Source organism: Ambystoma mexicanum, chromosome 1p (genome assembly GCF_040938575.1).
Source record: "Ambystoma mexicanum isolate Mex_15411 chromosome 1p, UKY_AmexF1_1, whole genome shotgun sequence".
Classification (NCBI taxonomy): Eukaryota; Metazoa; Chordata; class Amphibia; order Caudata; family Ambystomatidae; genus Ambystoma; species Ambystoma mexicanum.
This window is the reverse complement of record NC_090921.1, coordinates 184,876,434-184,901,602: the sequence shown is the minus strand read 5'-3', so window position 1 is coordinate 184,901,602 and position 25,169 is coordinate 184,876,434. Positions and strand designations below refer to the sequence as shown.

Genomic DNA, 25,169 nt, shown 5'->3' with positions numbered 1-25,169 from the left:
AACTCTTCCCCCAGAACTGTCGCACTTCTATGTGCATCTGATTGTCTCCAGAAGGGGGAATGATCTGTGTGCATACGTCTGCCTGTCACTATCTCGTGGGGGAACAAATGGTGGTCCTTGCTGGATTGTTTTCTTAATTCAAACAGCGCCAGTGGTAAACAATATATCCAGTTTTTCTTTAGTGTGTAACATAATTTTGATAGTATACTCTTAAGAAGTCCATTTATTTTCTCAACAATGCCATTTGATTGTGGGTGATAAATCGTGCATGATTTGTGAATAATCCCTAACATTTGATTACAAGGGGTAAGGAGTTTTGTGTCAGGACAGCAAGGTCCCCTGCGCAACTAGTCGTCTCATTTCACACAGGGATCCCCTCTGATTCACATTTGCCTCTTTCACAACATGGAGCAGCAGGACTAGCCATGTCTGACAGCTCTCTCATCCAATCAGCCGGGCCCACGTCATGACCAAGCCCATGGCCCACCATCCAATAAGATCCCTCAGCCTCACTTCCAACCCGGAAGTCTCTGGTCTTAATCCAGTCAGCTACACTTGGCTCATGACTGGGACCACTCGGACGTACACAGACCTCCTGCTTAGGTAATACCTCGCTACCCCATCCCTGACCCAATGCCCGTCCATGCTTTCACTCGTGAACATCTCCGCACTCGATTGCGGCTTCACAAATAAACCCGACCCATGGGATTCACACCATCATGGCCCCTTACGTACTCCCTTTCCTTAGCACCACGTATCCGTGGCCCACCTAACCCTCCCCTGAGTGCACCATCCATGCACCACGCGGCACCCGCCCCTCAGCAGCTGAGTCGTGCCCTCCTACCCTGGGGGTTTCTAGCGCCGCCGTCACAGCGGCTGCTGGCTAACCACTAACTCGCTGGTCCTTCCAACAGGGGTTCCATTCGGGATCCTCTCGCTCCCGCCGCACGGGGCTCGTTTCCGGCCTCTGCCAGGTTGCCACCCGACAAACCATGGTGGTTCTTAAACTTGCCTGACAACTCGGTCCTTGATCCACGGTACTCCACCAGGGGTTGCCCCCTAGCCAGGGGATTTTCTCCTCAGCTTAAGCACGCCCCATTACAAGGGGCCTCTCCCAGCGCCACCCTGCACCTCGGGGTCTCCCACACGGGGACAATGCAACGTGCATGCACCACTGCTGTTCGCCCAATGTAGCCGGTCACCCGCACCTTTTACTTATGCCATCATTCTGTCACGGCACCACCCAATGCTCACCAGCACCAGCTTGACCGCACCCGGCCACTTCTCTCGCACTTACGACACACCACTCTGACTGATCCTAGTCCATGCAACCTGCCACAACTTCTCTATGACATTTTGTCTCTTCTTCCAGACCAGCTATCCAGCAACCACCCAGCACCCTATACAGGGTGTGTTCGCTACATGATCTAGCGTGAGCCCATACCCCAACTTAAATAGTAAGCACAGCCCCTTACGCCGTGCACTGTGTATTACCTAATTGACTTCCAGCTTAACCAGCCGCCCTCTAACTCTCTCTCTTTATATTTTTTATTCCACTGTTTCCCTTGTCTTTCTCCTTAGTACTCAATGTCTAAATGGACTTCTCCTATGTTTCAATACCTGCCTATTGTATCATGCATGATGTTACTTATTACATTTTTTCCTTACCACTTTGCACCAACCACCTCACCCACCACTCACCAATTATCTCTATGCGCATATCATGCTGTTCTACTCCTGCCTCTCATTGCCTTACTGTGGCCTAAAATGTCTGAATGTCATGTTTTCTCCCACTATTCTCAAAACGGCTCAAAGCCACAGGTGGGGGATTCACAAACTTCTTACTCCATGGAGCACTGTCTGTTATCTACAAAAATAAGTTTGGTTCCTTAGAGGTGCCAAACACACATGGGTATCCTATCTAGTGGTTAAGTAATACTCTAATACTCACAAAATACAAATTTTATTAGTCATACACAGTCAGTAAAAAAATCATCATAAAAATGATCATATCACATAAAACATTCAATCAACCTTAAAACAACACAAGTGAATCAACCTAAGTGGGTTCTAATCATAAATTCAATTTTGGGTCAAACCCGTGTAGTCTAATCACACTGAGATCCCTTAGCCTTAGATGTTAATGGCTATTGCGTATTTTGAATTTGTAGATTCCCCTCAATCTATATGTTTTCTCCCACCATGACTTCCATAAAACGCAATATGTCATTGCTTTGCATGAATGTACCATGTTTGGATTACTATATGAATCTCTCCACCATGACTCCATAAAATGCAATGTGTCACTGCACCACTCACTCTCCCATCACTCACCAACCCCCCACCTCACACAGCCTTGAGAAAGACTTCGGTTGAAACACGCGTCGGCTGTCTTATTATTTTTGTGGTTTCCCCCCACTGGCACATTGTGCCCCATGTGTTATGTTGCACTTGAAACAATAAAAGTCCATGCACAACCAAAACTCAGGACTGAATTGTGAAGTAACTACCGACAGTACTGGAGTACCAATCCTCTTGCCAGCGCCACCAACCAACAAGGTTTTGTCTACCCACCCATTTCTCCATAATCTATAAAATTGTTGTTACTGCTTTGAACAGATCATTGACGAAATGTGTCCCGTTGTCGGAACATATTACATCACATATTCCCCAGCGAGAGAACACCTCTCGTATGAGGAACTTAGCTGCACATTTTGCGTCTGGGTGAGTGTAGGGGCCTGCTTTTATCCACCTTGAAAAGGAACACACTACCACTATCATGTATCGGGATCCGTTGCATCTTTCTCCCATATCTGCATAATCGATGTGTAACTCTCGTAATGGTCCAATGGGTTTGGGTAATGTTCCTCAGTGTTCTCAATGTCATTCCTGAATTGTATGTCTGGCATGTAGTACATTCTATCACCATTTTGGATATCTGCTCTTGTAAACCTGGCACGAACCTATTTTCCTGGATCTCAGCTGCAATATGTTGTTTTGCATTGTGGGTAGAGAAGTGAAGCTGTTGGAAGGCTATTTCTAGTAGTTTGTGTCATCACTACCTTACCTGTGTTGTTCTACCGCCAGAAAAGGTTGGTGTATGATTGGCTGCACCCTCTTTGTTCCCCATAACTCTTTTTCCTCCACTGGCGCGTCCTGCTGTAATTCTAGTATCTGAGACACTGGCATAGAATTGTATCCCTCCCATTCCTCTTCTTCCACATGTTTTTGTAAAACGTACTCACCTGATCTTTCTGTGGGTAAATAGGACGCTTCTTTGGCGGCAGCGTCCGTTGCTGCATTCTCCAATGAGATGATGTCATTCTTGTTTGTGTGGGCCTGGCATTTTACCAATGCCATGACTTTAGTTCCGGTACAACCCATGCTAATGTCTTCAACCCCTGAATGAACACATCTGGGTCTACGGGTATCCACCGTACCTGCTGTGCAGTGGCTTGTGTATTGAAGGTGAGCGGCGCCCTCAGGCCTGCCGGTGACCAACAGAGTCAATAAAGGTACATCCCAGGAGGGGTGAAGACCAAGACCAAGTGAGAGTGATGTCAAAGGCTTTATCTAAAGTTAGGACAAACAGAATCTACTCTGCTCACGCCGAGAGCGTTCTGCAGGAAACATGTTACAAATTGCTTTTATGCAAAGTTGGTGTCATCGAACAAGGGGAAGGCCTAAGGGGCACAGAGTTGGTTGGGATTGTTCACTAAGAGGAGGCGCCTATGGGTGCTATATGGTCGGTGACGGCTGATTGGTCCATGGGTGGGTGGTGAGTTGACATCATGATGTGGTGTGCTGGGTCAGAAGTTCATCCCTGCTCATCTGTCCAACCTCCGACGACTTGACACATTTTGTCCTGGCCCTGTCACATTCTGCCCTTGTGGCTACACATTCCCATCCGCTCACACATTTAATCATTCTGTTTGGCAACAAGTCCAGTAGGTTGAAAAAACAAGGCGTGATCCTCCAGGATTGAACATCAATTGCGTGTCTTTAATCAAGGATATCGGTTTCATGTCAAAACACATTTGGATACCGGCTGGGGGGCATTTGTTCACTATTGACAGGGGGAGGCAGAGGTATATGTTTACTGAAAATGGATTTCAGGAAATGCATTTCATCTTTGGATGTGTCCTTTCTTGGAGGGGTCCCTCAGATCAGGTGTCTAAACATCATAACTCAAAACTAGGCCAGGATGTTCTGAAATGGGCTTCAGGTCCTCCTTCTAAGGTCTTCAATTTCACATCACTAAAAAATGGCGGGAGTCTTTTACATTTACATAGAACAGGTTACTGCGTCGTACTAGAGAGGAATGCACTATGACATTGTTCAAACTTCATATGCTTTTGGGCAATTTCATAACACAAGAACAAGGGAGTGGTGAGAAAGGGATGGCCGGCGCACAATCAATACAACATGAATAACTAAGTTCGATGAACAGTTCACATGACTCTGTCTGATGATATCCCTAGACGTACATTCTGCATTATTAACAGCAAGGTAGCATTGTGTGAGATTGCATAGGTCTCTGGCTCGTTCATTCATTACGGGACTACACGTTAATCGTGCTGGTATTTGAATGTTATAAGTCAACACACGCTCTGATTTCAATAGAACAGGCTATCATGAGAACTTCTAATACATACTTATGTGTATTTATACTGTTATGCTCATTGGCTCATTGAAGGTGCCAGCGGGTTTACATGTATTCCAAATACAAGGAGAGGGCCTTCGTTTATGCTCCTAAATTAGAAAGGGAAGCTACATTTGTCAATTTACAAGTCTCTCTTGTTGACTCTGCTCTGGGGCACACAGGGATTAGGTGTCTGCAGGCCAGGTCTAGAGGGTGCAGGGCAGGTTTTACGGAGACAGATAGCACTGGCTTTAGCCTCCTCCCCTTGGGCTGCCTCTGAGTCAATAGAGGGAGTTTAGATGGCGAGTGATACAGTGCAGATTTTGTTGCTCTTCTGCTGCCAGCATTCTCATGGGAACCAGGCAGTTATGCGAACGGCAAGGAGGAGGTGGCGCGGGGAGCGCTACACTGACTGTGTGCTTTCAAAGATGGTTGCAGGTTGCAGGTTACTGTTACATCCAATTCGTCTGTTTATGGAACCTCGACCACAGCCCCAGAGAACCCCTGTGTCTCCATTTTACGATAACGGAAACCTGCCTTCTCGTAGGCACAGTTTTTCTGCTCCTGAGTCTACCATAAAAATTAACTGTTTGTTTCCTATCTCCGCCCCCACCAGTGGTTCCTCAGCTGTGTTGAGGGTTGTTGATAGTACTGGACATGTAAGTGCTCTTTGCGGGCTGGCCTATGCTGAATATCTTGGGTTCTCCCCATTATTGAAAGCATTGCCTGACACCGCTGCCGCTCCTCCGAAAGGCAGGGGGGCGCCATTTGCCGTTGTAACAAAGGGATTACCACGAACCGGGGCCATGTGTTTTCGGGCCTGAGTGTGTTGTTGTGCGTTTCTGTGGAGGTGCTCTGTGTTCATCTATTTCTCCAGCATGGGGTCTGGCATGGATTCACATGCTCATGAATATTCCCCGTCGTCAGGCTGGGAATCCTCGGTAAAGAAAAAACCAGTATCAGTTTCGTTTCTGATCTGTCTTTCGTAGTAATAACCAATCACTGGTCTCTGCGTCATACTGACCACAGCCAATGACTGCCCTCTACCTAAGCACCGCCTCTGGCAGCCATCTTCAGATTTTTACCGCACGTTCATGTGTTGGGATCCTCGTGCTCTTGCTCTCGAGCGTTAGTGCTAATTTTTCACGTTTTTTTCTCAAAACTTCGTTTTTTCCAGTCAAAAGAGCCTCAAGCTCCACCGACTCTCCTTCCGATCTACGGGGACCCGTGTCGGATTCGTCTGCGCCCCTCAAGGGTGAAGATTTCGTCGAGCTACGTTTTGGAGGACTCCAGAAGCTTCTCAGGCCCGGACATGGCCCAGGAGAAGGGAAGCTCGACGCCCGGAAAGCTGTTCAGGGTCTGCCCTGGATGCCAGCTGCAGAACGTCTTTAAGGAGGACGAACACTCCTTTTGTCTCTACTGCTTACATGAGGACAAGACGCACGTGGAGAAGGACTGTGTGTTTTGCGGCAATATGTCGGAGCGGACCATGAAGGACCGCCACCAACGCCTCGCCAACTGGCTGGAAGGGAAGAGCCCGTCAGGCGAGAAGAAAAGGAAGAAATCCGAGCGGTCTTCTAAGACCTTTGAGGACGCCCCGGCGACGGGGGTCCAACACAAGGCCAAGCACCGCGAGTCCGCTGGCACCGGGAGCGCCGAACGGTCGGGCTCTACGGGCGCCAGGCAGGGCGCACCCTCCCCGGCACCTTCAGCCACGAGCCAACGCTCTGGGTCGGGTAAGAGGAAGGGCGAGCACCCGGCGAAGCTCCTGGAGAGGCCCCGGTCGAGCTCGAAGGCCCCATCGGAGGGGGAGCGAGGCAGTGTCCCCCCACCTCAAGGATAAGGCGGTGAGTGCACCTAAGGTGGTGAAGGCCTTAATCCATCCGGCCAAGCCCTCTATCAATACTGTTGCGGCGGCCCTGACTCAGCCTGCGGAGGCTACACCAGTGGTGGCGACCTCGGGGCTCAGAGTCTCCCTGCCACCTCGGAGGGAGTCCTCTTTTGTGCCCATCGATAGGACCCCCGTGAAATCCCCGGCGGGGAAGAAAAAGGGGGGGCAGGGCGTCGTCATAGATTCGGCTTCAGAGGAAGAGCTGATCGAGGTCTTAAGCCACGGCCTTGGCGTGGATGAAGACCGGCCCGTCGGGATGGAGCCCGACGCAGGTGACGACGACAGCGTCGAGGGTGCCGACGGGGCCCCTGATCGCCCGTCGGATTCCCCTCTGCCAGCGCCGCAAGACAACTCGGCGGCCATTTTGTTGGCTATATAGTCCTTATGCTCAGAGATAAGGACGAGACTACCGTTGCCGACGGAGGAGCCTCTCCCGTCGGGGGATCCTGAACCGGGACCTTCGGGTGTTCCCCCTCCCAAGAAAAGAAGGATTCACCCTCCACCTCCTTTTCAGCCGTCGCGACCCGTCCTGCCCTCCTCCCCGTCCACCCGAGGGGATGATACAGGGACTGACACGACAGCGACGGGTACGGACGACGAGGTATACGACGAGGATCTCCCGTCGTCACCTCCCACCAGGGCCTCTCCGCCCGACGAGATTGGATCGTTCCACTCCATGATCGCCAGGGCATCCGAGCTTTTCCAACTCTGCCCTGAGGAGAAGAAAAAGGAAGGATTCCTTTATCAACGGCGCGAGGCTAAGAGGAAGACGGTCCTCGCGGTGCCTCTACTGGACGACATTTGGGATGAGGGCCTCGCCCTCCTCAAGAACCCTTCCACGACGCCAGCTAGAAGAGACCAGTACGAAAAGAAGTACCGGGTCACGGACGCGGCCCCCCTGTGCCCCCGGGCGCAGCCTACCCCGGACTCCGTCGTCTCCGCGGCGGCCAGGAAGAAAGCTGGGGGGTGTGCGGCCTCCACTTCGACTTCCCCACTGGACGGCGAGGGAAAGAAATTGGACGCTATGGGACGCAGGGTCATCTCGTCTGCAGCGACGACGATTAAAGCGGCCAACGCCTTGGCTATCGTGGCCCGCTACGGCAGGGAGCTATGGTACAAACTGGCTCCCCTGCTGGACTTCCTACCGGACGACAAGAGGGCGGATGCCCTGGAGATCCTACAGGAAGGTGAGGTGGCGTCGGACCACGCCATCACTATTGCGACGGACATCGCCGACACTGGGTTTCGCCAGTTGGGCAACGGCGTGTGCCTTAGGCGGCGTGGATGGCTCAAGGCTACGGACTTCCGTCAAGACGTACAGACCAGAGTCCTGGACATGCCGTTCGATGGGAACAACCTGTTTGGGAAAACAGTGGACGATTCCCTTCAGGCCATTAAAGCGGACACTGAGACGGCCCGGGCCCTTGGGGTTCTATAGCAACGACGGACGCCCTTTCGGAGCAGCGGAGGCAAGGGCGCCTCCAAAGGTTCCGGCGGTGGTTTCTCTACCTACCGTCAAGCGGCCCGATCATCGTCTCAAGAGGCCTACAGAGGACGAGGCAAGTCTGGAGGACCCCGCCGTCGTCGCCAAGGAGGTCAAGGCGGCAAAGCCTCGTCGAAACAGGATTGAACCGGCCGCGGGGTCGGGCCCCCACCGAAGCACCCTGGTGGGAGGCGGGCTGGCGAGCTTCGTCAGCGTGTGGGAGTCCATCTCCACCGACCGTTGGGTGCTGGACGCCTTGGCCCGGGGCCACGCGCTCGAGTTTCAAAGAAGGTGCCCGCGCGTCCCCCCCGTGGCCAGGAGAGAGCTTCACATCCCTCAGCTTCTCCTGGAGGTAAAGGCGTTGCTCAGGAAGGGCGCCATCGAACTCGTCCCAAAGAGGCTTCGGGGCTCCGGAGTTTACTCGAGATACTTCCTCGTGAAGAAGAAGACGGGAGGATGGCGCCCCATCCTAGACCTGCGACGTCTGAACAAGTTCATCAAGGCACAGAAGTTCCGGATGGTCACCCTCCAGCACGTCCTGGGTCAGCTGGAGGAAGGAGACTTCCTGTCGTCGTTGGATTTGGAGGTTGCCTACTTCCATATTCCCATCCTAAAGGGGCACCGAAAATTCCTCAGATTTGTGGTCCAAGGGCGTCACTACCAGTTCAAAGCCCTCCCCTTCCGACTACGGTCGGCACCCAGGGTATTTACCAAATGCCTTGCACCGGTGGCGGCGCAGCTGCGCCGCGAGGGGATCCACGTCTACCTCTACCTGGACGACTGGCTCATCCGAGCCAAGACGAGGGAGCTCACCGTGGAGCACACGGCAAGGACCGTCCAACTTCTCACGGACCTGGGATCCTCCGTGAACTACGCCAAGTCCCACCTGGTACCCGCGCAAAATGCACTGTTTCTGGGAGCGAAGCTCGACACAGTGTCCCTTCTGGCCTCCCCGTCGGAGGAAAGGACCAGGTCCATCCTGGGCAAGGTATAGCGGATGTTGGCTTCCGACGCGGCCAAGGTGAGGTCCATCAAGTCCCTCCTCGGAATGATGTCTTCTTGCATCTACCTCATTCCCATGTGCAGGCTCCGGATGCGCCAGTTGCAGGAGTTCCTGGACGCGCGCTGGATCCAAACGACGGGCGGCTTCGAGGAGAGGATCACACTCGACGAGAGTTTCCGCCGAGCGGTCCGGTGGTGGGGCACCCGCGCGCATCTGACGGCGGGCATGGACTTCCGGACCCCAGACCACCAGGAGACAGTGACCACGGATGCCTCCCTGGAAGGGTGGGGAGCGCACACCGAAAATCTGCACGCGAGAGGCCTCTGGCTCCCGACGGAGAAGTCCCTCCATATCAACGTCCTGGAGCTCCGTGCAATGTTCTGGGCCCTCCGGTCCTTCCTTCCGTCCCTCAAGGGCAAAGTGGTGAGGGTCTTCACCGACAACACCACCACCATGTTTTACATCAGGAAACAGGGCAGAACCAGGTCCCCAGCACTGTCCAAGGAAGCGCAGGACCTGTGGCATTGGGCCGTCGCCCAAAGGATGTTTCTGGTGCCGTTTCATCTCGCAGGGATAAAAAACAACATCGCCGACTCACTCAGCAGGGAGCTGCGCTCGTGCCACGAGTGGGAACTACGGCAGGATCTAGTGGATCGCCTCTTCCGACGGTGGGGCACACCCCAGATCGACCTGTTCGCGACGAACTCCAAGTGCCGGAGATTCGCCAGCAGGTTTCCCCAGGCGAGGAGCATGGGCGATGCTTTCTCGTTCCCCTGGGAGGGCCTGTTCCTCTACGCGTTCCCTCCTTTGCCACTGCTAATCCGGCTCGTCAACCAGCTCAAGAGGTCACGGTGCAGGAGGATCCTCGTCGCACCTGCGTGGCCGAGGCAGATATGGTTCCCGCACCTTCTGGACTTGTCAGCGTCCCGTCAATCAAGCTGCCGGTGGACGCGGATCTACTCTCCAGGGAAGGAGGCGCCATCCTCCACCACGATCCGAAATCGCTGAACTTGCAGGCCTGGCTCCTGCAGCGCTAGAGTTTGGAGGATACGACATACCGGCCGACTGCAGAGAGGTTCTTGCAAAGGCCAGGGCGTCCTCGACTCTTAAATGCTACGGACACAAATGGAAGAGGTTCTCTGTCTGGATTACGGCTCCCCAGGTACTGCCGTACCTGCTGACGCTGGCCAAAGCTGGACTGGCACACGCGTCCATCAAGATTCATCTTGCTGCGATCTCCCGATACACCAGAACCACGGGGCGGACGTCCCTGTGGTCTCATCGTCTGGTGAAAGAGTTCATGAAGGGACTGTTCAGATCGTTCCCGCCGGTGAAGGCTCCGGCGCCGGCGTGGGAGCTCAACGTGGTGCTGACCAAGCTCATGGGACCTCCGTTCGATCCTCTGCACTCGGCCCCGTTGAAGTTTCTGTCGTGGAAAACAGCGTTTCTTGTGGCCATCACCTCCGCACGACGGGTGGGAGAGATCCAGGCCCTTTCCTGCAAGGCCCCTTACTTGACTTTTCACGACACGAGGGTAGTGCTCAGGACGCACCCCTCCTTCATGCCCAAGGTACCGTCGGACTTCCATCTCAACGAACCCTTGGTGTTGCCTGTGTTCTTCCCGTCGCCTTCGTCGCCGGCTGAGAGGACTTTGCACTCGCTGGATGTGGCTAGAGCGCTGAAGTTCTACGTGGACTGCACAAAGTGTTTTCGGAAGACGTCACAACTCTTTGTGAACTTTGGACCTGTCAATCAGGGGAAGGCTCTCTCGAAGGCTTCCATTTCCAGATGGCTCTCCGGCTGTATCATGTACTGTCATCGGTTGATAAACCGACCGCTGCCTGGCCATCCGAGAGCCCATTCCACCAGAGCGATCGCAGCTACCACGGCGTTCCTTTCTGGTGTGCCCCTGCTGGACATATGCAGGGCTGCTACGTGGAGGTCGACGCACACCTTCACGAAATTCTACTGCGTCGATCGGGATTCCAGGGAGGAGTCCAGGATCAGCCAAGCAGTGCTGCGCAACCTGTTCGCCTGAGGTGAGCCTGGTGAGGAGGTAAGATGCTTAATGTTGAGTTTGATGTAATGCTTAATGTTGAGCCTTTGCCACCTCCCGTGGTTGTGCATGTGTGTACTGCTATGTATTCTTTATTCATGAGCATGTGAATCCATGCCAGACCCCATGCTGGAGAAGGAACAAGTTACTTACCTGCAACTGTTGTTCTCCAGCATGGGTCTGGCATGGATTCACATGCGAACCCTCCCGCCTACCCCTCTGCGGCTCTTCACTTGGTCATACTGCCACTTCACGTGCTTCCAAATCTGAAGATGGCTGCCAGAGGCGGTGCTTAGGTAGAGGGCAGTCATTGGCTGTGGTCAGTATGACACAGAGACCAGTGATTGGTTATTACTACGAAAGACAGATCAGAAACGAAACTGATACTGGTTTTTTCTTTACCGAGGATTCCCAGCCTGACGACGGGGAATATTCATGAGCATGTGAATCCATGCCAGACCCATGCTGGAGAACAACAGTTACAGGTAAGTAACTTGTTCCGTACCTAGGATCGGGTTGCTCCTCTCTCCTGCCGCCACCCATGGGCAGCCCGTGCATGCTTCCTGGGTGGGGGTGACCGTACTGCTGTTAATTTTGATAGTTATTCATGGGGCGACTTGGACACTCCCCTAGGAAATGCCCCCACCTCCCACAGTTCCAACACGTACCTTGTCCTCCTCTGGGACCCTGCCCTCTGTACCCGTATCCAACACCTCTGGATCCTCTGTACCTACCTCTTTGTTAGGCAGAAACCTGTGCAGTTCCTTTAGGGACCATTGCAAAAAGTTTAAGACTACAGGTGTTGGCAGTAAACCCAATTGGTAGCAGTCTGTACCACCCAGATATACCTGGTAGCTGTGGCTGAGCAGTCAGACTTCTCTCAAGAAGAGTTAGGCAGTATATAGAGTATACACATTAGGTACAAGAATACAGTAGCACAAGCAAACACTGACCAGAGCTTTGGTATAAAAGTATATAATTATTTATTTAAAACACATTTGTAAAAATACACTGGCACTAATATGTCAAGCAAGTTCAAACACAGTCATTAGAAATATATACACCTCCCTGATTAATTATTCGAGAAGTCTTAGGAAAAGAACACCACTTATTATCAAATACAGAGGTGAGCGCTTAACCAAGATGGCACTCCAATAATTATTTAAAAAGGGAGGGAAAAGGCAGGATTAGAAAAGCACACAATACCAACACTTTTAAAAGAACCACAGCATGTCAAGAAAGGCAGTTTCTACTGTAGAGCAAGAAAGTTCATAGGCCAGGCCCACTCTTGGAGAGAGCAAGGCGGAATGTGCCCAAGATCACACAGTTGAAGTACACTTTAAAAGTCTTTGCAGATAGTTCAAAAAGGAGTTGGATCAGTTCAGAAAAGTTAGGTAACAGGTCCCAGGTCACCCCAGGATAGAGAGTCAAGGATTTACGGGACACCTTGAACAGTCTGTTGCAACGTAGACCAGGCGGGACACAGTACCTGAAATGGTGAGAAAGCTCCAGCCTGGGCAGTTGTTCCTGGCAGCAGGTGCAAGTTGGTGCTTCGTCCAGGGGAAGAGAAGGTCGTGACATGGAGGAAAGTTGGAGGTTGTTGCACTGCCAGGGAAGAAACCAGCCGCAGAGTTTCTCGGTTAAAAGGTACTACCCTTTTATTCGCGGTAGTGGTGAAGCGTGGCTATCCGGCCGCCGGGGTGCTTGGCACGGGCGATTCGACCACGAGATGATCCAGGAAGGCGAAAAGAGGGCGAACTGGTTAACCCCACCAGTTCAAAGGAAGAAGACTCTCCACGATGAAGATCTTCTCTGTCGTCGGGAGGTGGTGAGGCGGTTCAGCAGGGCTCCACCTGTGGTGTCATCGTTGTAGGTCGGCTCAGCTTCTCCCTCTTCAGATTCATTAGGTCCTGTGGCGACTTCTGAAGTTCCAGTCCCCAAAGCCCTGCTTTTATGCAGAAAACCCCCATTCCTCAGTCCTAGTTGTCACTCAAACATGCTAAGTGGTGAGTGGGGCGGCTCACCACTGGGCAAATCACACATGAGTGCGACTTGAGTTGCCGAGGCAAATCAGTCCAGGGTGCCTATTCTCCCCTCCCACACATCCTGTAGACCCAGACAGAGTGGCACCAATTTTGGAGGCTTCTGTGCAGAAGCCCGCCAAAAGTGGAACAAAGGGCTCGACTTGGGTTGGAGTTACAGAGGCGAACACAAACGCCATTTTAAAACCGAGTCCTGGCAAAAAGACCCAACTGGGGGAATAAATATTAAATAAATAACCCGGTGGTATCTTTAACATTGCACCAAAAAAGTGGTGCGTTTAAAATGAATGGGAAAATCCCATAGGAAATATTCCGGTGGAATATTTTGCGTGGTAACCACTGCCACCAGCCAGAAACTCGACGAGGGGGGACTGCACAGTGCTGCCTCGAAAAACAGGCCCAGGGGCAATCTAATTACCCCTACCAGTACTTCCACAATATTATGGTTTGTACTGGTTCTGTTCACAATTTAAGACTAGCAAAGTCAATGGTGACTTTACATGCCCTGGGAGACAGTAGTCAGTCCCAGGGTATGGAGTCTGTTTGGGGGTCACTATGACACCCCTGTGTTACTACACTGAGGGTGCTGTGTAACACACATCCCAAAAACACATGTAGCCCCATGGGCTAAAAGACCCCATAGCCCATAAAACATATTACAAAGTCAAAGGACATTCTCAAATCATGCCTAAGAGTGGGTGAAAAAGAGTCTCACTCTTAGCAGGAAAATAAAATAAACCCCAAAAATCCAGCAAAGCTGCTGGGGGACTCACTAGGTTTGGGAAATTAGCCTATACAGAGAATTCTCCCTAACACTCTTCCTCCACGGGCGCTCCGTGCTTGCCATTGTGGCCCTTCGCAATTGTTCCTCACCATTTCACTGCTCCTGTCCATTCCCTGCCCAGTTTGCTGCCATCCTGGCTTGTATTGCTGTCGGCCCTTCCTCCTCCTCTCGTTCTTTGTCTGTAGGGAGGGCGGCTACTGCTGCTATGACCTTCACCAAATTTGTTTGAATCAATTTAGCTTCGTCTGCCAGTCTCTTTTGGGCTATCTCCATTGCTCTTTCTTTAATTCTTTCGCAATGATGTACTATAATGCTCTGTATTTCTGGCCAGCCTTTGGCTTCTATCCCAGCTATTTTATCAAGAGCCTTCTGAACTTCCCTTGGGAGCCCCCTTTTGATTATAAAGTACAACAGGGAGGACGACTGATCCCTCGCCGTGCCAGTCTCCGCTCTCCACATCTCCTACACCCGTAAAATGAAGGCCGGTGCATCCTCCTCCTCACTCATGGTGCACTGCATTACAGACTGTAAATCTGGTGTATCTGGAAAAGTGTCTCTTAGTGCATCCCATACTCTTGCTCGTACAGTGTTAAAGTATGCCCATCGTGGCGATCACAGTCTAGTGTTATTCCAGGGAAACCTGCCTTTGCCCAAACCCTGTTAGCTTGGTCACCTACTGCGGACACTAATAAACTTTTGACATCCCCGACTGCCATGGGAACTCTGGCAGTGTTTTTCTTAAATGCGTATATCCACTTACTTGCCCCGCCCGAGAGCGGGGGTAACTATTTTAGTAAGTTTGTCTTATCCATTTCAGCCCACGGTATATAATTAGGTCTTCCTTCCCCCCCTGTGCATCAATGGTAACTTTAACTTGTTTCTTGATGCCTTCCCTGTACTCACCTTCGCTCCCTTTTTTCCTAGTATCGCCATTCGCCCCATTCTGTTTCCCAACCTTCCGTTCCATTCTTCCTCCATCACCCTTCACAAGGGAGTCTGTTCTATACCTGCTGGTGCCCCACCCGTTGCGCTCCTCAGTCTCCTATCTTCTTGTTCTTGTTCTTCTATGTCGCACCAATATTCCTTCTCTCTATCTGATGCCATGCCCTCTCTTTCTGCCCCCCTTCTAGTTTGTTTCCTTACCCATATCTATTATTCTTGTTGGCGTATCATTTATTCTGAGCAAAATGTCCCCCTTCTTCCACCCTTCTTCCATAGATCTGTCAAGTGATTGGGACAATTGTCTGTTCTACTCTGGAGGTGCCGGATCCTCCTTGTTCACATATATCTCTCAATCGGGATGGTTCACTTCGGGCCATTGTTAATCGTGAATCTAGATGTTGTGTGAATTTTTAAATATCTATTGCTGGGGTACTCACCTGTCCACCTGGTTTTAGACACTCGTAGGGGAAGTGCTGTGGGTTGGGGTGCGGACGGGGGTGTGGACTTTAATATGTATACTGGGTCGCTGTACCCTTCAGCTGGTACTGGCTTTGGCAGGAGGGGATATAGTCGTGCAACCTCTATTTGGCCTTCCTTCTCTTCCCCCTCCTTCCCACTGTTACCTACTGCCAGGGGAGATGTGCTCTGTTCTCTGCTTGGTTTCGTTTCCTTTACTTGGAGGTACGTCCTCAAAGAGCCTCCATAAGTCTAATATTTCTTGTCTATCATGTAACTGTTTACCCTTATATTTCACAAACAAGCAGGTGGCTACCATGTCTAGGACGTTCTTATCGAAGGACCCTCCTTTTGGCCATACCTGCAGTAGACCTTCCCCTTTTAACTCTGTGATCCATTGATCATGGTATTTTGTGATCCTTTCTGCGTACCCTGGCAACCTCTGACAGATGTGGGCCAACGGTGTCTCTGCACCCATTCTGTCTTTAATGCTTCTCTTTCCCACCATATGAGTCTGTGCTACAAAAATATTTCACACCTGTATATACCACTTCGGTGCCAGAATGTTTACTACTCTCCAGTTTGTCACACTTACTATGACAAGGTATATAAATCAGTAATGCAGTACTTGTTTTGTCACGGCTTGCCCGTGTACACTATGCACAACAAACACAACAAGACAATTACATAACACTTAAGCAGAAAACATGTTGCATGTAACATTTAACACAAATCCTTCCTACCTGTCCCCTTTGCCCCTGTGATTAGTCCCTTATACTTTCCCTTTTACTCAAAGAAAGAAAAAGAATAAAGTGTTTATAAATTCTACTCCGAGTTTTCCCTTTATGTAAGACTCCTACTGATTCCACTTATTTGATAGCACTATGTGGCACCGCCTTCCACCCCCTCGCAGAGCTAGGTTCTCGTACTCCTTTTTCACCTTGTAATCTCCTTAGCTTTTCCTAATGGCCATATGCAGATACAAAAAGAAAATTGATGAAGCCCATAAACCCCTTAACCACAATAACCTTTTACTCTTCTCTTATTCCCTTTACTTCATCTGGCTCTGGGGTACTACACTTGTATCCCTCCCCTAACTCCTTTTAGCGTCGCTCGCACTTGATACTCGCGTGTCCGTCTTGATCCGAGACCCTCCGGACCTGGTCTGTCCAGGCACTGCCCCACACTCAATTGCTTCACCCGGCCGGCTCTGGCGATCGGTACGGTGGGACCCATACCCTCTCGCCCTACTGCGTGTGCACGTCTAGGAATACCAGTTGTCATAGGCGGGCAGCGCTTTTGAGGGGGCACGTCCTGGGTCTCTGCTGTGCCGGCCGCTGGGACGTCTCGTGCCAGAAGGGACAAAAAGAACGCTATTGCGTCGGGATCACCTCTTGAAAGTGAGCGTCCCCCAAAATACAGTGATAACTCCCCAACAAAAGTCAATAATGGACACACCCCGGAAGGGGAAGGGGAATGAGAGCAAGACCAAGTGCAGGTGAAGATAAAAGTAAAGTTTATCTAAAACCAAACAGGGCAAGCAGAGAACTCTGCAAACTCTGAGAGCGCTCTGCCAAAACATCAAAATATGCACATTATATTACAAAATCACGCCGTCTATGACGTGTGCTATAGGGGGTACATTCAATTGCGCCCATTGGACAGAGAGGACAGGACAGTATCCATTCTGTAGGGGCGGTGCTCCCGGATTGGCTGGCATGGTGCTGATTACTTTATGGAGCAGGTGTGTCAGCTGGGCTCATCTGGGTGAGGCGCAGGGTCAAGTGAGATGTCCAAATCATGAAGATATGACGTACTTAGCATTTTGCCCTTGGGCCACACAAACCTTGAACATTATTAATACATTTTGACATATAGGAGTTATATCACTAGACGTTTGACCTGGATGATAAAGGTGAGACTACGTGGGTCCAGGTGCCTAATCTATTCACAATATTATATTGACACATTCACCAAACATTCCATAGATCTCATGAGAGAATGGTTTGTTTGTTAGTGTGAAGAGAATATATTGCCGCACATGGAATTAGTGGTCTGGTGTGAGCTAGGGTGGCACGCAGATGGGGCATGCATCTGTTACATCAAAAGGCGGTTGGATGAGGGGCTTGTTGCCCATATTTCTTTAAACAGAGTCTGGGGGTGTGGAGCAAGTTTATGGTGACATTGTGTGTCGGGGCCTGGGGGAAGGTGGATACTTGGTGAGGTCTCAACGGAAGGGTGAGAGGTTACATTTGTAGCATCATGGCATCAGTGAAACAAGGGCCTTTAGCCACCAGCCCAGCATAAGGGGGAGAGTGGTGGGGGCTGAATGTGCGGCTCTTCAGGGGAGAGAGGGCCTTGAGGTCTGTTAAGTTTGGTCTTGTTCGATTTGTGGGATCATAGTGAATCATTAGGATGAAATAAAACCAGGGTATTGTCACTATATGTACATCAAATAATAGAGTTCTGATTACATTTTATGTTATGCCTTTGCGTTTATCATGATCATCATGCTGCAAAAATGACTCTTATTTACATTAGCCTCGTGGCCTTGCCGGATATATTGTACACATGAAAATCTTATACCATCTGAACACATTTGTGGATATGCATAGTATTAAAAACCAGTGAGCATGCAGATTATGCATATATATCTTTTGCATATCGAGCAAGCTACTTTGCACATCATACATTAATGTAGGTCTTTGGTAGGAAAGTATGTGTGACCAACAACATAGGACTCAGACATGTAGATCATAACTTTGTGTATGGTGAAGTGTTTTGGACACCATAATAAAGGGACGTTTTGTTATATCACATAGCTTCAGCCCCATAACATATAAACGCAGAAGGGAATTTACAACCTTCACAGAGGGGATTAGCATTGTGGATGAAACAGGGTAGCACACAGGCATGGGGTATGCATCTGTTACTTCAAAAGAGGAGTGAGGTTGGGGGTTATCCACAGCATATATCTAAAATGCAGGGTCTGCAAAATGGTGGGACATGTTTGTGGAGATGGATTGTGTTTCCCAGACCCAAACGCTTGCCCGGTCATTTACAGGTCATTAATAGATGGAGGAAGACGAATGATACAGTGTCTGTCTTGTAACTTATTTGCGCCTAGTCTCCCGTGAGAACAGGGCTGCTGCAGGGACACAGATGGGAGGAGGGTGAGGGAAATAACTGGCCTGCTGTGTGCGATCTCGAAGTGAGAGCTGCAGCCCTGCAGGCTGGTTTTGCTCAGGAGTCCTGCTTTAACATATGCAAAATGGAGTCAGAGTTTGGTACAAAATGGAGTCAGAAATCGACATTCTGGTGAGGCTTTGCATCCGTATGGGTCATCCCGTGGCAATGGGGCATCCCTGGCCACAGGCGCATGGGTAGCCGTTGGACGAACATAATGTGCAAGCGGGTTGGAATGGAGGGGAGGGGGCCTAAAAGACCTTTCCTCCCATACATTAGCTTTGGGAAAAGAGCACATTGATCCCAGCAGAACAAGACATTACATAACATGTTTGTTTCTACAGCTTAAACCATGTAATAGCATAACATAACCGAGTATAGAAATGACTAGACTGGTTTATCAAAATGCCAGTCTAGCCACGTAATAACACTCATCATGCTTGCTTTATCATGCTTTTATAAAGCAAGCATGATAAGTGTTATGTGCCCAAACTGGCATTTTGGCGTAGTAAGTCTAGCCATTTCTGACTGTGGCATGACATTTTTGACTGTGCATCTATGATACTGTTTTTGATTTGCACTGCTTGCGGTTTAGTCCTCTGTGTTATCTGAAGCAGAATAGTTCTATGGCAAAACACATCTGAAAAATATTTTTGGCAGTAAAGTGGACACAATGTGATCATTCTTCCAGGGACATTGACTGCTCGGTTTACAGGATGCTGTACCATTTTGCCTTCCACCCCGCTTCTTCTTTCTATTTTCTTTTCTTTGCATTTTGTTTTATTTTTTAGACCCTTTTTTCACATGTTGCCTGTGTGATAAAAAAGAGAAACTGGGGCAAAATTGTCCCTGTGTACCATGTAAACGTAATATCTTTTTTATTTTTATTTTATTAAAATTATTTAGCTTGTTAAACTTTTCATTGTGTAACTCAAATAATTAATACAAGAACTAAAAAAATGTTACTGTCAATTATTTCATTCAATTTAAGTTTCTTTTCATTTCATTCTACAGTTCATTGTTCTCAGCGTCAGTGGAGTAGTGGCTTCAAGAGTCAGTGTTAACATTACTCCCTTCTAGTGTGAAATGATTTCACATTGCATAATTGCTTCCTAAGTTTGAATTATTCTGTATATCATTCTTTTGTCATTTCCTAGGACAACATATGTCCATCGTTTGTAGATGTCCATTGGTCTTGCGTATTGTGGCATCATGTTGGCGAATATTTCTCGTTTCTCTTTTACTGCTTGGCATTCCATAATGAGATGAAATATAGTTTCTTTCTGATCTTGTTGCTTGCAAAATCTACACGTGGCTTGTTCTGCACATATTTGCTTGGTAGTCATCAGATATTCTCTGGTTGGAAGCACATTTAATCTTAACCTTAAAAAGTTGTCTCTGATATATACCGATCTGGAAAAAAGGTTAAGTACGAGGGAGGCTGATTCAATCCTCTTGTTTCCACCTCAGGATGTATGTTTAGTTGGTATTTAGATTTTTTGTTGTTGTCTGAATCCAATCATTACATTGTATTTTCAGCTTTGCTTTGACGGGCCGATTGATTAGCGACTCAGGAGTTATTTCAGCGTTCTCCATTAGTTGTCTACAGGTTTTCCCCCATCTGATTGTTGTTGTGTCATTTGGAGCAGCTGGCTTTTCATGCAGGATGTCAATTGGCGGAATCTTTTACGTGGTGAGTATTTTCCTATATAGGTTTAAATACTTCCAGATAACTGTTTTTAACGATTGTAAGGCCAACTCATATGTTATTCGTGAGATCGGGTAGGTCGATGGTAGTGATAAGATTTTCCTCCAGAATGTAGCTTCCAGTTGAGACCAAATTTGGGGAGAAATGTTCAGCGCAGTTTCGCTTACCATTGTCATGATGGCTACAACTTTTTGGCGATAGAAGGTCATTACAGGCTTAAGTGAAAATGTCCCATATTTCTTGTGAATTGCAAGCCCTTGAAGTGCTAGAGATAAGGGTTTTGTTTTGTAGGTGTTCTGTCCACTTATGTCAATTTCTGACTGATTGACCCATCCGCCTAAGTATTTTCACTGTGGTTACAGGATTGATTTTTTCTTCTTTTATGAATATTGCTAGTGATTTTTTTCCTTGGGTTCGGTCGGTGTGTTAGGGCCCTTGCTTCCGTTTTGTTGTTGTTGATTCTTAAGTTGTTTCTTTCTGTGTATTGTACAAATGCTGTTACTCTCTTTTGTAGGCCAATTTCTGTTTTGTCTAGAAGGACAATGTCATCTGCAAATAGCATGTAACAAATTTTTATGTTGTTCAGTTTTGGAAGGTACTGGTTGTGGCTACATCACCTGTTCGTAGATCTGATATATACAGAAAAAACAGCGTGGCATCCCGGGGGTATCCCTGTTTGAGACCATTCTTTGTCGTGATTTCTGTTTACATAGCTCCCTTTTGTGGAAGGCACACCTTTATAGTTGTTTGTGAATATAGTGCAATTATGGGATCTAGTATGTCTTTTGGGCAATTCTAAAATCTCAATTTAGCCCATTACATATGCCGATTTAGAGAGTCGAAAGCTTGTTGTAGATCCACGAAGAAAGCGTAAGAACGAGTTTTCATTCTAAATGCTTCGTGTTCAGCATTATCGGATTTATATTTGTGCCAACATTCTTTATGAATCCAGTTTGTCGTTGGTCAAAGAGATTGTTCTGAGATGCTCAATTGGTCAATTTTCTTTGAATGGCTCTCGCAAATAGTTTTCCTAAAGGGTCTAGCAAAGCAATAGATCGATAGTTTGTAGGTACTTAATATCATGTTCTGCTGGTACCATGTAGTTAAAAGGGTTACAAATACGTATTTGACAATAAGTTCTACCTAAATAAGTTTGGCCCAAAATAGTATTGGGCTAAGTGGAGAGGGTCACAAATAAATGGCACATTCCTGAAGCACAGAATTTATGAGTTGTAAAATAGGTGGAAGGGGGGCACCATAAGGAAGACTATAAAAAATCCTGTGAAATATCAGGCAACATTGTTTGAAGAACTTTTTCACAGTCATTTTGATATGGAACCCTAAAAAACCAAAATGTCATTGAACAAGCACTATGGCAAACCATCTTTGGAAGATGCTTTACAATATACTTGTTGCATACTTTGTTCTCTTGTCTTTTTATTATGCAGGGTCTTGCAGATGCCTATTTCCTTCCCCGCATTGGTAGTGGGGAAGAAACTGTGGAGGAATATCAACATCTCGCTCAGCTCTTGGATGAGTGGGTGAGGAAGATTTTCACCGAATGGTCACAGGGCCTGGATAAGCAAGCAATGAAGCGACTGGACACGCCACTGTTGATGCGCAACCAAGATAAGCCAGGCATGCTGGACATTAACTTTGACAAGTACGTAAGAGATGATCCTGCTTGTTTGGCTGTTGTGATAGGTGGTCTTTGTCAGTAAATGTAATAGAGGTGTTAGGACAGTTTTTCTGAAGTCGAACTAAGGGCTTAATAAAACCATACAACTGAGACAGTAAAAAACTCCACTCTTAGTATAAGGCTGTACCACCTGAGTATTTGATAGTGTAGCCAGAGCAGCCAGGCTTAGTTTAGGAGGGAGAGAGAGGTGTAGCTTGGTACAAAAACATTGTTGCATACATATGGTCCAAAGAAACACTGAAACACTATGTATTGTAAAATGGTTTATTTAAACACAAATAGGCCAAGATGAATCTTGGGTAAATAAGTACTATCACATTATATATATATATATATATATATATATATATATATATATATATATAGATGTGTGTGTATGTAAACCAACTCAATACTTAAGAGATACAACCCAAATGATGACCTTCTTAAGAATAATAGTCAGCAGTTCAAGGTTAGGTAACATCTATAACACATTCAGAATGCAATCAGCTATGGTTGGGGAGTAAAACCAGGTTACATTTACTTTTTGAATACAGTCAGTAATTCGGGTAAGGAGTTACTTACTTAGTAACCATGTAACCAGGATACTTTTCCCAGGATATTTTTCCGAATAGTGGAACACAATTCATGGAACAGTAGAAATCTATAAATACATTCAGGATAACCCTCAGTTCTAATAGGTGAGTAAAGCCTAATGGTGTAATAAACTATTACAGTTGCTTTTCAGATGAGTGTTATACAGACTAAAGTATGCAAGAACTATTTACACTATTTTAGAATTGCTCCAGGCAGCCCGAGGTAAGCTAAACCCACAGTACACTCATTCAAAATACAGCACAGCTATTCAAGGTAGGTAAAACCCAAGGCAGACTTATTCTAGACAGGCTAAACAGCAGGTCAGGGGGCACAAAACCCAGTTGATTAACTTATACATGTATATCCTAACAGAAATAGTAAAGTGAAGGTAACAGCATTACATTTGGGGATTGGGGGAACCAATTCACAGGTGAGTATGATAACCTTATATATACTTTTCAGAATGGCAAAGTATATTCAAAGGATAGTAAGAACTTTTGTAACTTCTCATATTTCAGAGGGACAGTTACCAAACCAACTCTGTCACAGGCAGAATCCTTTTCTTATAGAGTCCTTCCCTAGTCTGTTGCATGAGTTCTCTCAGAGACATGAGAGGGACCCTAGTGGTTTAGGTGCCAGCTGTAGGCAGGGTGAGATAGGGTTCAGTTGTAGAAAAAGTCAGAGTTCCTGAGGAAGTCTCTTCAAAACAAGTAAGTAGTTCACTTTAGAGTTAGTTAGGGTCCAGTGACTTCAGTGGTCCTGGGTGAACTGGATGAGAGGACTCTCAATCACAGGAAATACCCCAAAGCTACACAGGAATCACAAAAGCTTAAGGTAAGTAAATGCACCTGCCAACACAGTACCTCAGTATAGAAGAAGAGTTGCAGCGCGTAGGAGACTTCAGGGTCTACAGCCAAAAACCTGGTTGATTGATTCCTTTGTCATGAAGATGGAAGACATGACTCTGGAAGGGATTTTGCATCGGGGATCAACAGGGAAGGCTCCAGGCAAGAATGTCTACATGGCTAGATGCATCTCTGTGGTTTTAGCACCCTTTTCAGGAGACAGATGAAGACTCAATATCTACGGTCGGATTCTCGTTGATAATCTGGTCCCGCACTCTGGTCAGGGGGCTTCAAGGACTCCAATCGTGTCTCTGGAGATCCATCAGGATGCCAGCAAAGTTTCAGCTTGATTTGGAATTTGGAAGACCATGCACCACACGCTGGCACGAGGTCCAAGGGTATTGGGGTATTGCAGCCCTGCAAGGTTGCAGCACAATATGAAATGGCTCAAAATGCAGGTCTTCTTGAGTTTACTGGATCTCACCAGGCTTTGGGTCTGCATTTTCCCAAATCCCCACGTTGCTTGGAAGGACTGCAGCAGGCTCTGGTTACACAGCAGGCTTTCCGGTCACTGGAAATCTTCTCAGCCAGGTTTTCTTCATCTTCCTCTTTGAATGCAGGTCCAGTGGTAGACTTGTAAGCAGTTTCCACGTTCAGAGTATTTAACAGGAACTACAGCACAACCTCTGCATTCCCTCCCTGCATTTTACAGCAAGGGGCGGTCTGGTTGTCCAATCAGGACAGCCATCTAGCCACTGGGAGTTTGTTACTTTCAGGAAAGGTGAAAGACAAAGAGCTGCAGAGTTTTGGACTCCTCCCTTGCTTCCTGCCTTCTCAGACACTCTGGAACATGAGATGGGAATCTAAAGGACTCCCACTGAAGACAAAAACTCAGCTGAGATTGTTTTTGCCTAGAATGGCACAGACACAGCAAGCGCACAAGGAATGGTGAAAGAAGGGGCCCTCTATTTTAGCAAAATGGTGGCCCTTCTGTCCATTACTGAGGCTGAATTAATAACCTGCGAATAATAAAGACTAAAAGTCATTAAGGTAAAACCACTGCCACCAGCCATTCCTAGACCCTTGATGAGGCGTTCAGCAATTGCCCCAATCCAGGTGGGATAGGACCAGTGCTTTAACTTGATATAGGAGAAACAGGCTGCTGCTAAATAAGTATTATTCCAAGGATGAGCCCTGTCGAGTGGCTTGATGAGAAAAGAGAAGCACTCACCTGCGAGGCTGAGTCAGGCTTGCATGAAGAGTTATGGACGGAGACCGCGATCTTTCGATCCCTACCGCCATATATTGTCATGAATGGTGGACCTGAAAAGGGAAAAGTTCCCAATAAAGCCGATTGTCTCGATGTGAATCACCATGCGGATAAAGATTGGATGTGGCACTTATTGGGTAAAAAGTTAATTAATGAGTGTGTGGTGTATTTCACAAAAGAATCTGGACTCGAGTTTGGCAAGGAGCAGGATCATGCCTGTGAATATAAACAGTTGGTACTAGAGGGAGGTCAAGCCAAGGTTGTGCGGCGGGGAGCCTATACAGTGGTTCCACATAAATAACAACTATGAATGCTTGTATGTGATGCATGTCTGGGTTGCATGCTTGCATATTGTTCATATCGATGCGTCTACTACTCATGATTGAGTATGCATGTATTTATATCGCAATGTTTATGCTCATTAGATACTGCCTGCAGCTGTTTCAGTGGTCGCAAAGAGATAATGTGGCAAATGTTTGATCATGTCTAGTAATAAGCACAAATGTAAAGCACATGAACCATGTATTCAAAAAGCACCTTAAATACATATTATATATTAATGTGATTATGCAGCAAAATCATCATC

The 25,169-nt window shown here is 48.0% G+C and overlaps 1 protein-coding gene across 1 annotated transcript in view; it reads left to right on the top strand.

Annotated features, from left to right (window-relative positions):
* The window catches only part of DNAH2 (dynein axonemal heavy chain 2), a 3,498,763-nt gene that overhangs the window by 576,493 nt on the left and 2,897,101 nt on the right, over window positions 1-25,169 (top strand). Inside the window, exon 14 of the mRNA XM_069646273.1 lies at window positions 21,642-21,856. Within this exon, the coding sequence (XP_069502374.1) occupies window positions 21,642-21,856 (215 nt within the window). The remainder of the gene's footprint in view (window positions 1-21,641; window positions 21,857-25,169) is intronic.